This window comes from Lepisosteus platostomus, chromosome 10, assembly GCF_059453375.1.
Source record: "Lepisosteus platostomus isolate fLepPlt1 chromosome 10, fLepPlt1.hap1, whole genome shotgun sequence".
Lineage (NCBI taxonomy): Eukaryota > Metazoa > Chordata > Actinopteri > Semionotiformes > Lepisosteidae > Lepisosteus > Lepisosteus platostomus.
Window position 1 is genome coordinate 8,385,244 of NC_142620.1, and position 16,219 is coordinate 8,401,462.

The 16,219-nt window shown below is 44.9% G+C and overlaps 3 protein-coding genes across 6 annotated transcripts; 2 read left to right on the plus strand and 1 right to left on the minus strand.

Annotated features, from left to right (window-relative positions):
- Window positions 1-102: 102 nt before the first annotated feature.
- Window positions 103-2,380, plus strand: acyp1 (acylphosphatase 1, erythrocyte (common) type). Of its 2 annotated transcripts, none has more exons than XM_088647912.1 (3): window positions 103-242; window positions 669-761; window positions 1,729-2,380. In XM_088647912.1, the coding sequence occupies exons 2-3, from the start codon at window positions 678-680 to the stop codon at window positions 1,945-1,947; spliced, it is 303 nt and encodes a 100-aa protein (XP_088504038.1). In that variant the 5' UTR covers window positions 103-242; window positions 669-677; the 3' UTR covers window positions 1,948-2,380. The 2 variants fall into 2 exon arrangements, with proteins under 2 accessions (XP_088504038.1, XP_088504037.1); XM_088647911.1 differs by having other exon boundaries at window positions 164-302.
- Window positions 2,381-2,572: 192 nt separating this feature from the next.
- On the plus strand, window positions 2,573-11,754 carry mlh3 (mutL homolog 3 (E. coli)). Of its 3 annotated transcripts, XM_088647902.1 has the most exons (12): window positions 2,576-6,571; window positions 6,854-6,952; window positions 7,079-7,155; window positions 7,432-7,536; window positions 7,777-7,855; window positions 8,423-8,497; window positions 9,185-9,293; window positions 9,613-9,772; window positions 10,156-10,179; window positions 10,411-10,489; window positions 10,710-10,861; window positions 11,533-11,754. In XM_088647902.1, exons 1-12 carry the CDS (start codon window positions 3,373-3,375, stop codon window positions 11,602-11,604), a joined length of 4,230 nt encoding a protein of 1,409 aa, XP_088504028.1. In that variant the 5' UTR covers window positions 2,576-3,372; the 3' UTR covers window positions 11,605-11,754. The 3 variants fall into 3 exon arrangements, with proteins under 3 accessions (XP_088504032.1, XP_088504028.1, XP_088504031.1); XM_088647905.1 differs by lacking the exon at window positions 6,854-6,952 and having other exon boundaries at window positions 2,577-6,571; XM_088647906.1 differs by lacking the exons at window positions 10,710-10,861; window positions 11,533-11,754 and having other exon boundaries at window positions 2,573-6,571; window positions 9,613-9,812; window positions 10,411-10,471.
- Window positions 11,755-11,859: 105 nt separating this feature from the next.
- Window positions 11,860-16,093, minus strand: eif2b2 (eukaryotic translation initiation factor 2B, subunit 2 beta). Its single transcript, XM_088647910.1, has 8 exons — window positions 15,842-16,093; window positions 15,443-15,563; window positions 14,388-14,539; window positions 13,515-13,678; window positions 13,300-13,395; window positions 12,998-13,135; window positions 12,455-12,521; window positions 11,860-12,055 (listed from the first exon to the last, which is right to left on the minus strand). Exons 1-8 carry the CDS (start codon window positions 16,011-16,013, stop codon window positions 11,898-11,900), a joined length of 1,068 nt encoding a protein of 355 aa, XP_088504036.1. The 5' UTR covers window positions 16,014-16,093; the 3' UTR covers window positions 11,860-11,897.
- Window positions 16,094-16,219: the final 126 nt, after the last annotated feature.

Below are 16,219 nucleotides of genomic sequence, written 5' to 3' on the forward strand. Positions count from 1 at the left end.
GTTTAACAATAGGGTTTGTTGGCATGCGTTGCCTGGAAACCGGGAGACGCCACGGGGTTCCTTGGCATCGTAACATTCAGTTGTCAAGGGGCTCTGTTTGTGATTGGGCGCAGACAAACCACGTGGAAAGTCATCCGGAAGTTGTGAGATGCCCCGGATGTACCGGTCTGGATTAAGCCCTTCGTTTTGAAAGAGATGCGCTATACATACACACATTTGTCGTATGGGTGTTTTTAATACTGGTTAGTGATATTTTAATGTGTGTGCGTGATTTGTCTTTCGTGGTTGCTATTTATCGTAATGTGAGTATATGATGTTTCGTCTCCAATGTGCAGGGATAGCTCGGGCAAATCATGAGGCTATATCTAATGTTTAATTATGTTGGATAATAGATTGAGACATATGATGAATATGCTAGCGTTTTGTTGATCTGAGATGAAGACGAAGCTTCGGATATAATGCCCCTAATGAGCTCTGCCCCCTGATATTTAAGAGCGATATAGAATTCAAACATCCTTTTAGTTTTGAAAAACCAAGTTTGTTTTTTTTTATTTCGAACGCAAAATGCAAAATAAAAGTTGATCTGGAAAGACTTCAGTCCACGCTGAAATATTTAAAATGTACTTTTTACTGTTCCTGACGCTGTGTTTTTGCATTATTTTGTCTAGGTCTCTGCCATGTCCGGTAAAGAAGATCTGATTTCAGTGGATTATGAAATCTATGGCAGAGTGCAGGGTGTTTTTTTCCGAAAGTACACTCAGGTAGAGCCCTTTCCTTTATTTGTGTGTGTTTATTTATGAGTAATACCAGCTTCTCAATTATAGAACATCTAGTTAAATTCGGCGATCGGAAACTCGGATTTCATTCGCCCACCCAACACAGGAGAATGAAAATGAAGAGGCGCTTGAGGCAGCACAGGCATGATTGTCCTGGGAATGTAAAGCCCTTTAAGGATGGGTGTGACGGTGGCAATGCAGTTAACAGTGCTGCCCCACACTTCCTGAGCCCTCGGCTTGCTTCCTGCCCAGTATGCCTGTGCCCGGTTTGCATGTTCTGCCCATTGCTGGGTTTTCACCCTGGGACTCCTGTTTCCCCCCACAGTACAGATTTATCTATCCTGTCCAGATTTTTTGGAGTATGGAAATCATCCTCCGAGTTTGTGTGTATACACATACCTCCTGCTCAGGACTGGCAGCTTGTCTAGGATGTATCTGGTCTTGACCTCATTGGCTGTTCTCCAGCCCTGTCTTGGATGAAGACATTGAAAATGCGTGGACAGCTATCATTCAGTTGTGCTTCCCTATGTGGCAGTACAGTATATACTTCCTATTGGGCACTCTTAGTGAGTTGCCATAGCAACCACAGAACAGCCGTCTGCTATAAATGTGCATGTGAGATTGCAATCTCTTTGTATGCATGCTATACATATATGTTGTGTTTTGCTGTTGCTTCTCGATGACTATCATTTAAATATTTTGTGGCACATGTGGGCATTGTGTAGTGTTTGTGCCGAGCTGAGAAATTAACAGTACCCAAGTCAAAGTACAGAGTGTGTACAGGATAGAACCACTCTCTTTCCCAGTTAATGAAGTAATCAGTCGCTGAGAATTAGGTATGGAACCTGGAGCTGGGTTCGACAGCCCTGGGTCTCCGTGCGCGCACAATCTCAGATCAGCCGGTCCGGTAGCAGGAGTGCGCTGTATTTCTGTGTGGCTGACCTTCCCCCAGGCTGAGGGCAAGAGGCTGGGCTTGACAGGCTGGGTGCAGAACACCAGGGAAGGGACAGTAAGAGGCCAGCTCCAGGGACCCGGCAGCAGGGTGGGAGAGATGCAGGAGTGGCTGAGGAAGAAAGGCAGCCCCAAGTCCCAGATCGCCAAGGCGGAGTTCTCCAACGAGAAGAAAGTGGAGAGTCTGGATCACAAGGATTTCAGGATCGTCCGGCCCTAACCTCCCAAATGTGATGTGTTTTTCAGTTTTCTTTTTTATTATTATTAAAAAAAAGGCATAAACATCTTCCTAGAATCAAGATGTTTGGTCATTTGGTTTCAATATGTCACTGTGTTGGAATGCTTTTTTGTAAATGTACTGCAGATAACATCAGTGAAGGCTTAAACTGCTAAATACGCATACCGTCTCCAAATCTGAATCTTGTACATAAGTGCTTGAGGATGTTTTGAACATTCTACGTTCCCTCTGTGTGTTTATTAAATCCCTATTTATTTTGAAGAACCATTTGTGTACTGTTTAATTTTGTTAATATACTTACTGAGAGGGCAGCTTAATGACGGTACTGTGTAAAAAATACGCAAGCCCTATGTTTATTTTTGAGATGTAATCATCAACTCAACAATTGGTCAATAAAATATGCATCATTACAAAATTGAGTCTTTCGAGATATTTCTCAATACGTTTATGTCCGAAACGTCAAAAACTGTTCAAATATGTTATATTATGAATTTTATTTTGGTAAGGTAAACCGTACATAAGAAATGGATACCGATAATTTAAAAAAAAACCCTGAGACTCGAAATTTGTATTTCTTGCGGTAGGGGCAGCAAAGAGCTGAACACAAACGCTCGGGCCCGGATGCGGATGTGAAGACATACAAACAATACCACGCAGGATGGATTAGGATTGCTCTTGCTCTTGCTCTGTGAATGTTAGAAATTAGAGTGAAATTAGAGATGGCCTGCATTTCACTGTCCACGAATGCTGCTTTTAATTCGCGCATCACCATAGTAACCGGAAGCCATGGAAACGGGCACTTTGGAAGGACATTCAGCTAGAAAAAGTCAGTGTAAATTATTTTTTTAAATATGAAGAAGAACAAAGTTGAAATACGGTCTTGTCGATGTCACGGCTGAATGTCGTTTCCCCTAAGATAATTATAGCACCGTTTTTCTTCCCCCTCTTTCAAAAGTAGAGTAGTAGTTTGAATGGTTGGATAATAGGTTTTAGCGTGCGTTTTGTCCAGCACCGTAGTGCGTAGTTTTGTTTATCAAACTCGTCAGAATGTTATTTTTTTAACTTTTTTTTTAAACCGTCATTGTTAAAAGAATAGTTCCCCACATGGTAAGAGGGTTGAAGCTGTCAGTCTGCGATTGTTCCCGGCAGCAGCCGGGAATCTCAAATTATAGTAGATGGCGACAGTAGAAACTGTTATGAAACGGCACCCTTGATGTAGAATGTACAATTTATTAGACAGGGAGTTAAGTAAAATGTGTTGGAAGTATTTATTTGCAGAAAAGTCCCATTAGGACGGAGCTCCGAATTCCTCTTAAATGTGCAGAAATGTCTGACGGGCCTAGGAGCGCTTGCTGAGATAATTTTTACAGCAAAGAGGCGGTTTAGGTTTCCGATAGCGTCAGAACTATGATTAGACGTTTGTCCGAGGACGTGCAGGCGAAGCTTCGCTCTGGGATAGCCATTTTCTCACTGACGCAGTGTGTGGAGGAGCTCCTGCTCAACAGCATCGACGCTGGGGCCAGCTGCGTGGCTGTGAGAGTGGACATTGAGGCGGGAAAAGTGCAGGTTCTGGACAATGGCTCTGGGATGGACAGGCAAGACCTGGAGCAGGTGGGCAACAGGTACTTCACCAGCAAGTGCAGCTCTCTGGATGATCTGGAAGCCCTGCGGTTTTACGGATTCCGAGGGGAGGCACTGGCAAGCATAGCCGGCTTAGCCACCCTGCTGGAGGTCTCGTCAAGGACCCCAGGGTCCGTGAAGACCTTCGTGAAAGTGTTCAAGAACGGGAGGGGCTTAGAGGTGTCCGAGGCAGCAACCAACCGGCCCGCAGCCGGCACGACGGTGGTGGCCTGCGACGTCTTCCACAATCTGCCCGTGAGGAGGAAAAGGCTCGACCCGGTTCTGGAATGCGAGCGGATCAGGCAGAGGATCGAAGCAGTCTCCCTCATGCACCCCTCCGTCTCCTTCTCTCTGAGAAATGACTCCACCGGATGCACGGTGCTCCAGCTCTCCAAGTCGCGGGCCACGTACTATAGGTTCACCCAGATTCACGGACTGGGCAGAGCTCAGAAGCTTGGGGAGATCAGTCATTGCCACAACCAGTTTGAAATGAGTGGCCACATAGGGCGTGAGGGTCACTACAACAACAGCATGCAGTTTCTCTACGTAAACAGCAGACTAGTCTTGAGAACGCGGATTCATAAACTCCTAAATTTCTTACTAAAGAAGGTGAGAGTTGCCAGCAGGCAGAACAGCATCCCCGTTGTGTCCATCGCTGTGCACAGTCCAAAGCAGAGGGGTGGTTCAGAGCTCCATGGGGTTTATGTCATTAATATTAAGTGCCATTATTCAGAGTACGATGTGTGCATGGAGCCTGCAAAAACACTCATTGAGTTTCGGGACTGGGATGGTGTGTTGCTCTGCGTGGAAGAAGGAGTCAAAAAGTTCCTGGTGAAGGAGAACTTGGTGGCTGAGGTGTCTCCTGAGGACATGAGTGAATTTGTCCATGAGAACACCTTCAATGACCCATCGGCCTGGGCCGACAGTACTGAAGGAGGGCCTGGCGCTGGCAGTCTTAAACCCGCTTCAAGCTGTACTAGGGACCCAGGTGAGGGGAAGACTCTGCAGTCTAAAGATGTGCACAGAGCATTGGCAGTGGATTTCAATCTGACAGGAAGTGTCTGGCAGGCAGGAGATGAAGATGACACAGCAGGTCAAGGTGAAACAGAAATTAGGAACCCCGAATCCACATGCCCCCCAGAAAGTGAAAAAACACTTGCTTCCCCTGACTCACACAAAGTCACCTCCTCAAGTTCAGAAAGCAAAGAAATCAAAATCACTGAAATGCTTGGCTCTGCATCAGTGACACCTAACACACCGACAGAAGCCAGAAGAGATGATGTATCTTTGACGGACGTTTCTGACAGGGACTTGAAGGAAGAGTGCAGTGGTGTAGCACAGCTGGGGCTTTCTGTCTCTCTGTGCTCCAATAGCAAAAGAGCAAAACTCAGTGTAAATACAAAAACAGCAAAGGAACCTGAGAATCACTGCCTTAACTTGATAGACAATCGCAAAGAACCTGAGAAAAACACAGAAAGTGTCATTTCCAGGGATGTGCCCCCTGAAATGCCTCCCAAATTCCAAGAAGAAACACCATTTGACAGAAGTAGCCTGGGACATAAAACAGAAAGAGCAAATGATTCTAGATCAGTGCAGTTTCAGCTGGGTTCAACAGGGTTCATAAGGCACGTGATACCTAAACTGCGTGCAAATGAAAATGAGAGTGAAGTCCAAGAGGGGCTGAGAAGATTCTGTCGACAAGGCCCAAGCAGTGACCAGGACATCCTCAGAGAGAAGCAGTGCAACAGTACACAACACAAATATTCATTTTTAGGAAGGGAGGCATCTCAAACCACAGCAAATGAGCCTTGCAAGTCTTTGCAACAACCTGACATTTACCACGAACATACGATTGCTACTTTTACAGTTAAGGTAAACTCTTCAGAAGCACCAAAGAGAAAGATATCTTTGCCGGAGTCTACAGACACTAGTGAAAGCAGCTGTGAGGGGCCTGAGTTCAGCATTGGCAGTGCTTCAGAAATCTCCAACATGACAGCACGGCCAAAGCTGTCCTTACCAGCAGACACTGGATCTTTAGACAGGTTCAGAAGGATCTATGGAAAGCAGCACCCCATAGAAAAAGATTTCCGGGCTCAAGATGCAAACAACAATCAAAATTCACCAGATGCCATCACATCTCGTATGAAGATCTGTGGGACTGCCAATGTTGAAAAACTATTTCCTTGCAGTACTGATGGCTGTGGAGCAAATGGCACTCATAGAATTTCACTTATGCAGCTTAATGATAGTCCTATTAGTCTTTTGGAGTTTACTAAAATGAAACCAGTTTTAGCACACAGCAAACGAACACTTGCTACCAAGCTCTCACGGTTAAGAAACCAGCAGAAGGAGGACAAGGGCAAGGTGTTACAGGAGCAACTGATGGAAGGCGCAGACACCAGTCGTATCAGTGACTTCGGACTAGACACAGAGTCACAGAAGAGCGGCAGTGAAGTCAAGCAGCCTTCCCACTTTAACATTCCTTCCCCTGATGACATCAACCCAAATACGGAGACAACTGAGGTCAGAAAATGCAAAGAGACTCTGAGTTGTCCAGGTGATACAACTGTTGAATTAAACCCATTAAAGAAAGTCACTCTAGTAACTTCCAAAGAATCGTGTTCTTCTGTCACTATCAATGGAGATACCCTTTGTGAAGGTGGCCGCCCAGACAAAGCAGTTACAGGCCACAGCGAAAACCAGCCTTCCTGTGAGGCTGTGGACAGCCCAGGGAAAGAAGTCTCGAGAGACGCCTATCGCTTTGCGGCAGACACATCTCCAGGACAGATGCAGGAGAATGAAAGTCCAGGTTTGGCAGCAGGTTCTTCTGACTGGGTGGAGCATTTCGATGAGTGCGTGGGGAAGATGGTCTACATAAACCCAGTGACAGGACTCAGCAAGTATGAGGCTCCTCCAGCTGAAGCACCCCAGGCACTCTGTACCACAGACATCACAACCATGGCAGTGAATGTGGTCTCCAGCAAAGGTAAGTGGCCACAGTTGCAAAGTAACCAAGATGTAGGGTTTTCCTCATTTAAAAACACAAACTTGTTTCAAATAGAACGTGTCGGGCTGTGTTTTGCCTTTTTATGGCCTGTAACATTGTGAATAGAAAGTAAAATAACTGTTCAAGTTCGTTTAGGAAGTATAAACAGGTTAAATATGAATAAAATGCATTTGAAAAGGTGGCACATTAGTAAAGGGTATAAAGTATTAGGATGATGATGTGTGTACCTGGCAGTCTGTATTGAGTGTGTTTTCCCTGTAGGGTTTGAGTACAGGTGTTACCCCTTTCAGACAGAGGCCGTTCTGCCTTTCCTGCCTCGGCCCAAGGGAGAGAGAGTTAGCTCAGGGCGAGACGGCACAGGTGAGGAGTCACTAACAGTACACTAGCCCAGGCTGAAAATGACCTGACGTTACTGCACTTGCTCCCTGCAGCTCAAGGTGGTCCTTGGTACCTGTGCTCCTTCACGTTAATCATTTTTGATTCCAGATGATCCCAGCGCTGCCGAGTCAGTCTGGTCTCTGTTTTCCGAGTGGGAGAACCCGGTCTTTGTTCGGAAACCAGAGGTAAATTAGACAATAAGTAATTCATTATTAGCTTCTGGAATAAATATATGTGATTTCTAAAATCATTCAATTGGGCATGTATTTTATTGATTTTACATCTCTACTGGTCTTCTGAGCTTTATAGATAGACATAGTCTGATATTTGGTTTACCTACAGCATGGCTGCTACCAATGGTGTGACAAAGGTTAAAAACACTAATCTGGTAGTTTGAGAGGATCTCAGTGCCCAGTGGTACAGTTTCTTAATGCAATGGCTCTCTGATAATTGTCTGGAAGGTTGGCCTGGATGTGAGCTGTGGGCAGGCTGAAGGGCTGGCTGTGAAGATCCACAGCATTCTCTACCCCTACCGCTTCACAAAGGAAATGATCCACTCTATGAAGGCAAGCATATCTTCCTCATATTGACTCACCTAGAATGAGTTGATGTATTACTATCTGGACACAGTGCGGCTCTGTTCAATGTTGCTGGTAATATATAAGACAAAAATAAATAGCAAATGAGATCCAACTCTCAGGGGTTAATGTATCATACATTAACAGCCTAACAAGTAAGCCCGATCATGTAGTGACCAGGAAGACTGAACAGGAGTTTGTGTTTCTGATTACGTACCTTTTCTGCAGATTGTCCAGCAAGTGGATAAGAAGTTCCTGGCTTGCCTTATCAACACAAAAGGGGATGGAGGAAGCACAGACTCTGCAGGTGAGCTGTGCTGTATTCTTTGCGTTCAGGTGAGAAGTGTGTACGTATCTTGAGAGAGGTGCAGCAACACGTTTCTCTAGCCAAGAACTGAGTAAATGTTCCCACAAACATAGGAAGTCCTGATAAACACACAAAGTGATTACTTTTTTTATATAAACCATATAGGACTTTCTTTGAACTCTAGAAGTGCCCCAAACATTTGTATGAAGTCTGTTGCCTCTATGAACTTTCATTTCATAGATTTGGAAATAGTAAGTCATAATAGAGATTGAGCCCATGAAAGCCAACACAAATATAAATTGATTGTTTATGGGAGGGATGGGCTACAAATACATAATAACATTATTGCTACTGAGTCTAGGAATACCTTTAGTTTTATTTAATTCTGGTGTGAATTCTAATTCACTGTAATTAAAATAAGCTTTTACATACTCACAAGCTAGACTTTGTGAAATGTCTACATGGTTGTGGTATAATACTGTATGTTAAGTAAAGATACAGAGTACGTATGTGTGTGAAAGCAGGACCCTGGTCTCCAGAAACTAACTTTGCGTGTGCGTTCTTCAGTAGAGGGTAATCTGCTTGTTTTGGTGGACCAGCACGCAGCTCACGAGAGGATCCGTCTGGAGAACCTCGTTACAGGTAATGTCCTTTCACTGACACAGTTGCTCTGTTTGCACTGCAGCAGATTTATTTTGTATCATGTCAGGGATGCACAGTTTTGGACCTTGAAATCCATGGTCTGATCTTCACTCTGATTCACTGATTACGGAATCGTTTCTGTTAACTTGTCCCATTAAACCTCTTTCCACGGTCTTAACTGCTGATACTTGAAAGCATGTGATAAACCTGCTGGATTGGGACCCTTCACGGCTGAAATTGTCAGCTCTGTGCTTGGATTGTCGGGAGAATTGCAGTATGTTATTGGATTTTCCTAAGAGAACTGTGGTTGTTTCAATTCTTATAAAAGTTCACTGTGGATTTAGCAAGGTTAACACAGATTAGGTCATACTGAAATCGTAGTAATCTCACAGAGTAACATAGAGAGGTATAGGACAGCATGACATCATTGCAGCACTTTCATGAACTGCTCAACCATTTCAGGGCCATGCTGGCGCGGAGCCTATCCCAGGAAGTGTTGGGCCTAAGGCAGGATACACCCTTGATGGGACGCCAGTCCATCACAGGGCAAAGCAGCATGACACGCTATGTGCTTGGCATTACTATGATCAAACCATGCTAAACTGCAAAAATGTCTTGCAAATTCACTGAAGTAACTTCTCATGAGGGAGTACAGTGCATTCAGTGCAAACATTTGCAAAATTGCAGATTCCTACGAAGTTCACCCCGAGGCCCCGGGCCAGAGACGGCTGTGCTCCTCCAGAGTGTGTCCACCCCTGGAGATTGACGTCACCGAGGAGGAGCTCCGGCTGCTGCGGTCAGTACCGGGCACAAGGCTCCAGCGGCCCCGGACCGCACCTCTAACCACCCAGGAACCACTTCTGGGCAGGAGAAGACACTACAGTTACTTCATTGCCAGTTCGAGAGGAAAAAGACAAAATTGCGTACAGAACTTTACAGCCACAAAACTTAAAACTGTTTTCAGTCTCAATAGAATATTTAAACCATGTGTCAAAAAAGATCAGGCTATTCAAGCGACTTTTATAAAACTCGTGTGTGGCAAAACATGAGGTTGCACATCATGTGATGTTGCAAAGGCAGACCTTGCTCACTCTGGAAACCTTGGGATTCTCCAGATCCTGTCGGCCGTTCCTGAGAGACCTTGGACTGGAGGTGACTTTTGTGGAAACGGGGGCCCCCAGGATTCTGGTGGGGAAAGTGCCGGTGTGCTTTTTAGAGAGAGAGGCCAACGAGCTGCGCCGGGGGAGGCAGACTGTCACCAGAGCCATTGTGGAGGTGAGGAAGGAGCCCCAGTAGCCTGACGAAGACAGAACAGGTGCCAGGAACCTTACCCGATTTTCTAATGCTCTTGCACACCTATACCTTTCTTGTTCATTTCTCATTAGGTCAATTTCATAATGTTCAACATGAATTTAAATATCCATTACAGTGATTAATTATTGATCTTTTATTTTTACTGAGTTTATTTGAGTAGCTGATCAGGCTTTATTCCGGACATGTCCCTTTTTATTAAAAAATCTGATTTGAGGCTGCTTCATTCTGTCACCTTGAAATAACTTAGTCTAAGATGGCTAAATTGTGAAAGACTTTTTAATTTAAGTCAGGATTTAATTTAATATACAGTCTGTTTTTCATGTAATTATTCCTGTTTCTTTCAGGAATATATAAGGGAACAGATAGAGGTAAGTTTTATGCTGTTTGTTACATTGATGATTATTATTGTGACTAAAAAAAGTGTTCAGAGAACAACTTTTGAAAACACTGTCCTTTAGTATATCATAATTGTAGCTTAGCTGTATCAATTCTGTCTGTATTTCCGTAATTAAACACTAGGTGGCGATGCTACATTATTTAATACATTTGTTTGACCACTACAGTATTTCTAATTTCACAGTTGTGTATTTTTGTCATAGCTGGTGCGCTCCACAGGCCGAGTGAGAGGAACACTGCCCCTGACAGTGTTGAAAGTTCTTGCTTCTCAGGCTTGCCACGGTGAGTCACGAAGCTGGGATTGAAACTGGGAACTGTACACAGAACACGCGTGCGCTTGTAGAGCGCTTACAGAAACTCATGATGGCAGGCTGGAGAGAAGTCTCGGAAGCTCTCTCAGAGCAGCGGATTGAATTTATCCACACGCCCTTCCAAAGTGTTGCCCAAGACTAACCTGTCTGAGGTTTCTGGCGAGCTGACGTTACTTATGTTAAATTGACAGGAGCCATCAAATTCAACGACAGCCTGAGTAAGGAGGAATGCTGCAGCTTAGTGGAATCTCTCTCCACCTGCCAGCTGCCCTTTCAGTGTGCGCATGGCAGGCCCTCCATGTTGCCTCTGGCCGACCTGGACCACCTGGACACAGAGATCCGGGTATGTATGTGCGCCAGCAGGACCCAACACACAACACTAGGTTTTGGGAATCTCGGCATTTGCTCCCATTCGTAAAGTCACTCGGAAAGGGCTTTGGTCCCAGTGATTAATTACAATGTTTCTTTTTATTTAGTTCTATATTTCAGTTCAAATTGTTCAAGCACAAAGTGAATTCATTCTGTTGAACTGTGTGACCCAAAATGAACTGAATCTTTATGACGCTCAGTCTCACCAAGTGTGATTTTTACCTTACATGCAGAAATCCAAGAATTAGGTATTTAGCTGATAAAATTCAAAATTCAAATTTCTGTACAAGTGAGTTTATTATAGTTTATTTTCAGGCAGGCTTTAGAGTAAGGGTATCACATTTACACTTTATCACAGGATAAATCTAACTCTTAAACTATTAAGTATCATAGGTGGAGCAAGATACTTTCTACAAATAACCTAAGGGTAGTGGGCACTGTGACTAAGCAAAGGGTGTAATTATTAACGTGAAACTAATTTACAGTACAGGTTGGTTGCCACATTATCATTCTGTACTTTATTAATATACTCCTTCAATAAAAGCTTGTAATGAAATAAAGTTAAATCCCCTACCAAAATTTCTCCAGAACTTGAGAATTTAGAGCATTTTCATATCTTAAATTCATGTCTAATTTTATTTACAGGAGCCTCCAAAACCAAACCTACTGAAACTCCGAAAGATGTACCGTGCTTGGAAACTCTTTGGAAATCAATAAGTTGGACTTACAGGGAAACAAACTGTAATCTTAAGTGATATTTGCACAGCTATTTATGCTAAGCCAGTTAAATATAAATTTGTAAGTATTTTAAACATATACTATTTATTAGATGTACAGTTTCTGTAATAAATTTACAGTCTGCCACCACCTTCTATGGTTGTCCTCTTTGTAACAAAGCCGATGCCAAAACTTCTCCAGGTCAAACATCAGAGTCACATCTGAACTGATCTTATTCAAGACATGGATACAGAGTTACTGATTAAATATTTAATGTTAAATAATGTCAGACATCACAGTTCATGATCTTCAGGGTGGTAAAGTTCACTCATCAAGCGGTAGATATAGGATGGAGCATTCCCTCCAATATTGGAAATGAACAAAGTGATGAGTTCAGGAGGCACATAGTCAAAGACGGGGCAGTGCACATTTACCTTTGATAGAATTTCACCTGGAAGACAAAAGCAGATTTTAAATTAGACATAATGCAAATGCTACTTTATAGGGTAGCAATGCCAAATAATGATTATTAATAGTGTTTGAAATGAGAATAATGTTAACAAATGGTTAATATACTGTATGTTTATACTACATAAGCTATCTACCATAAGGCAAAAAATCCAAATGATACAAAACAAATGATGCTATGTTTATGTCATTCAGCCTAACAATACAAAAGCAAACATGTAAACGGTTGATATAAAAAACAAGTCTATAGGGCCTTCTAGACAGATATTTCAAAGGTTGGAGTAATTTGTAATAAAAGCATGACAGTGGCAACATTCTACTTTTGTCTTATTCTTCAGCTTTTGTTTGTCATTCGTACTGTGTATGAAACGGTAAAAAGTACCTTCTGTAAAGGGCAACACCTCCTGTGGAGATACGAATTTGTGGAATGTGTCCTCTTCATTTGGAAACTGGAAAAAGAAACATTTTAATTCTCTTGTGTGGCATGGTGGTGAATTTCACAGCTGCAGGTTCTGGGGTCTGGCCTGTGTATCTGTCTATGTGAAGCTTGCATGTTCACCACGTATTCACATGGGTGTTTTCCTGATGCCTCAACTTCCTCCCACCTGCTGAATAGGACTGACCAGCTAATCTAAATTATCCCCTTTCTCCGTGGTCCTGCGAGGGGGCCGGTGTCCTGCCCAGGGCAGTCAAGAAGGAGATGGGAGGGTCAGTCCTGAGCACCAGTCCTTCCCTTGTGCCCTGAACCTCAGGAACAAGCTCCGGGCTGCATCAGCCCTCTTCAGGAAATAGCAAGTTTCTGATAATGGAGCCGATGTGTTCCATTCACTTGGGGGCTTGATTAAAAACAGGCCTGGAAGTACAGAATGAAAACACTTTCACTGGACCTTGCACCAACAGCTAGAGACCTGCGGTTTTGCCGTACCTGTGGAGACAGCTTGAACATGGGAGCGCACACAATGAGAGGTGTAGAGTGGTGCTTCGCCGCGAGAGCCAGGGTGTGAGTCCCATTGACCGCCCTCAGACCGCCGTTGGCCAACACAGTCTGTGTGCCAATGATGACCTGGCAAGAACAACGGCACACTTCACACGTCCACATAGGGAGGGAACATCTCGCGTGGAATTAAAGACTACTGCCAGGAACTGGCTGAAGCAGTGTTATAAACCATGAAAGAATAAAGCTATAACACTGCAGGTGTTCAGTCTTCAGGGTCATCTTTTTTTTACCTTGTTGACGCGAGACATTACAGCAAATATTGCGGCGTCTGTAATGACGGTCGTTTCAATCTCCGCCTCTGCTAGACTGGTTGCCATTTCATGGCCCTGGGGAAACGCAGGAGGGAGGGAGAGATGACAGGTGACGCTTCTGCTTTGCCCCCAGCGGTCGGAATTCGAGAAGGAAACCGCACGCGGTGGCCCCGCGCTGCCCCGGAGCGGTGTACCTGACAGAAGGGCGCGCACTCGGCCACGATGACGTGGAAGCTGCGCTTGCGTGCCGCGTCCTTCAGGAAGGCCTCCACCGTGCGGGAGCGGCCGATCGTCATGATGACCTCGTTGGAGTGGATGTGCTCCAGCGCCTGCATGGCGATGTTGTCCGTGGTCCCCTCTGGGCAAGAGGAAGAACACAGGTCCTTTCTCAACCGAGCCCGGATTCCTGGCCTTGCTCTCACTTCTTTTATTTTAAACACCGGACTTAAAAAGGCCAAGAGGTTTCTTTTCTTTTTTTTGTTTCAAATCTCCCCAAAACAGAACAACCAGAATGGAACTGTACAAGACAACAGACCCTCCACCCCCCCTCATCATTACTGTTTCCAAGTCTCCACCCAAAGGACCTTACCCTTACATCAGACAACTGCGGCACAGGCATATCGGGGAAATACGGGTTTAACTATTTCAGCAGCAGTTCTCCAAGCCCACTTAGTGCTCAAATCCAGCCCCATGGAACTCGGCAGCACAAAGCTGCACATAATCATTACAGAGAGAGGAGAGCATTCACTGATGCCTGGGACAGGGGATGCTGGAGGCTCCCAACTAAGCACCAACATTTCCCAAAGAAGACCAGCCAACCAGAGCTGTTTCTGCCACTGCGAGAGGCATCATCTATCCTTTAGTCCAAGTGCATGGGGACAGTAAGGAAATTCTCGATTAGAAAAGTTGATAATGACAACAAAACCTGTTTCCAAGACTGGAAATTCATACAACGTGTACTGAAGTCCCCACAAAGCTCCCTGGACAATGCGCGCAGTTTTCAGAACTGGCGATTTAGTGGTGATCAACAAACCGCGGCTGGAGATCCCTGATACAAGCTGCCTTACCCAGCTCTGTGAGGAGCTCGTTGATGGCCTCTATCACATTGGCTTTGAGAGGGGGGAAGTGCTGCCTGAAGTTCTCCTCACTCAGGCCGCCCGTGGTCAGGAGTTTATGCAGCGACTCCTGCTGGTCAGTCTCCTCACTGCTGCCACGGGACCTGACGACAGAACAGGGAGAAAAGGGTCTCATCCGTGCTGGAACACACCTTCCCACAGGAGGGCAGGTGAAAAATGCAAGTCAGGACATAATGTTTGGGGCACTGCTCCCAGAATTTACACAGGGATGCACATCAGGTTTACAGAAAAAGGTTTAACTTTACAAATATTCTACTCATTGTGTAAGGGAGCCCATCTTAAGTGTCCGGCTCACTGTATAATACAACAGCATCAATCATAACTGAAATATTGTGCTAAGTACACCCGGAGTGAAGTGGCTTATTTGTAGCACAATGCCAGCCTTAAGTCAAATACCACTTCACTGGTGCCAGCTGCGCTCTAATGCTTGAAATTTGATATCCATATGATCATAAAACATAATAAAACGCACCGAAATTTAAGCGGGACAACTGATCGCTCCACATGTTCTTTCTCTGCTGCTTTTTAGCACCACTTCAAAGATGATTCTACACAATATTTCATATTTAAAGATTCTCAATGAATCATCTAATGGGAAAATGATTTTCTCATTGCATTGTTAAAAAATGCTGCCCTGGAAATGTCAGTGTCTACTTAATGCCCTTGACCTGTTTCAGATTGAATGTTCTGGGGACAACTGGGCAAAATGTATTTCTTTGTTTTGGTATTTGAGAATCCATCCTACAAACTTGACTTTTCCCATTGCCTTGCACTCACGCTCCGTCACGAACAACTCGTCGTGTACAGAATTCCACGTTTCCTCGCGGGTCAGTTGCACACTCTCTCCCCCCTCTCGTTGTGTAAGAGTTTTTGCCCAACGCCTCGTAAGATGACGCACAGCCATGCACGTACAGCTGCAGCGAGCTCCCACCTGTGTGCGCAACTCGGGGGCTGTTAGTGAGCCTACGACCCTCCTCCGGCCTCACCTGGCGTACTCCTCTCTGATGATTTTTAACACTCTCCGCACCATGTTACCCACGGTGGTCTCTGAAGGCTGGGCAGCTGTCATCCTCCTACCTTCTTTGCGTATGATTTCCATGAGATCGCCTACACACATTAAAAACGCATGTGTTACAATGATTAAGAAAAATACACAGACACAAGAGCGCGTGTAACACTGATGCAATACACGTTGTGCCTCGACGTTTACGCTAAGAATGACGCATCCAACTCGTCTGAAATATCAACTCCTCGGGATCGTTCTCGCATTAAAAATATTATGTGTGATAAAAAAAACGAATATCCTTATTCAACCCGGGCCCCAAATCCCCGATATGCCGTGCAGGCTACTCCCTGCCACAGCGCTCTGCTTTCCGGGCTCTGACCTGCGCTGCTCCAGCGGGCTTGGGCTGTTATCTTGCGGAGCAAAGCCGCTGTTTCTCGGGCAGTTTCTCCAGATCCCCGCGGCGGCCCAGAGCCGCTGCCTCCCCGCTTCAGGTCCGACAGGAAAGATTCCAGTCGTTCGGAAAGATCGGTTTCTTTATCCGCTCTCGGCATCTTCTTCGCCCGCAGTTGCAACGAGAGGCGCTTGTTAACTTCCTAAGCACCAGGGGAAGTGGTAGGAACTATTCTCGTCAGACAACTGTCCACCGCACGGAATGAAATACAGGAGAACACTTCCAGGTCATGTTACCACTGGGTACCGGAAGTCACGACTGCTCTTCGTTAACCTCATATTTAGCATATAATCTGCCTGGCCCTAA

Bases quoted from the DNA above. Each gene is read 5' to 3' on its own strand.
- acyp1 (XM_088647911.1), top strand. From the start codon at position 258: ATGTGTGTGCGTGATTTGTCTTTCGTGGTTGCTATTTATCGTAAT. The intron at 303-668 runs GTGAGTATATGA...TATTTTGTCTAG, and splicing joins TGGTTGCTATTTATCGTAAT to GTCTCTGCCATGTCCGGTAA. The intron at 762-1,728 runs GTAGAGCCCTTT...ACCTTCCCCCAG, and splicing joins TTTTCCGAAAGTACACTCAG to GCTGAGGGCAAGAGGCTGGG.
- mlh3 (XM_088647902.1), top strand. From the start codon at position 3,373: ATGATTAGACGTTTGTCCGAGGACGTGCAGGCGAAGCTTCGCTCTGGG. The intron at 7,156-7,431 runs GTAAATTAGACA...ATTGTCTGGAAG, and splicing joins TCTTTGTTCGGAAACCAGAG to GTTGGCCTGGATGTGAGCTG. The intron at 7,856-8,422 runs GTGAGCTGTGCT...TGCGTTCTTCAG, and splicing joins AGGAAGCACAGACTCTGCAG to TAGAGGGTAATCTGCTTGTT.
- eif2b2 (XM_088647910.1), bottom strand. From the start codon at position 16,013: ATGCCGAGAGCGGATAAAGAAACCGATCTTTCCGAACGACTGGAATCT. The intron at 15,564-15,841 runs GTCAGAGCCCGG...TAATGTGTGTAG, and splicing joins AGCCCGCTGGAGCAGCGCAG to GCGATCTCATGGAAATCATA. The intron at 12,056-12,454 runs GTACTTTTTACC...TTTGTCTTCCAG, and splicing joins GGTGTTGCCCTTTACAGAAG to GTGAAATTCTATCAAAGGTA.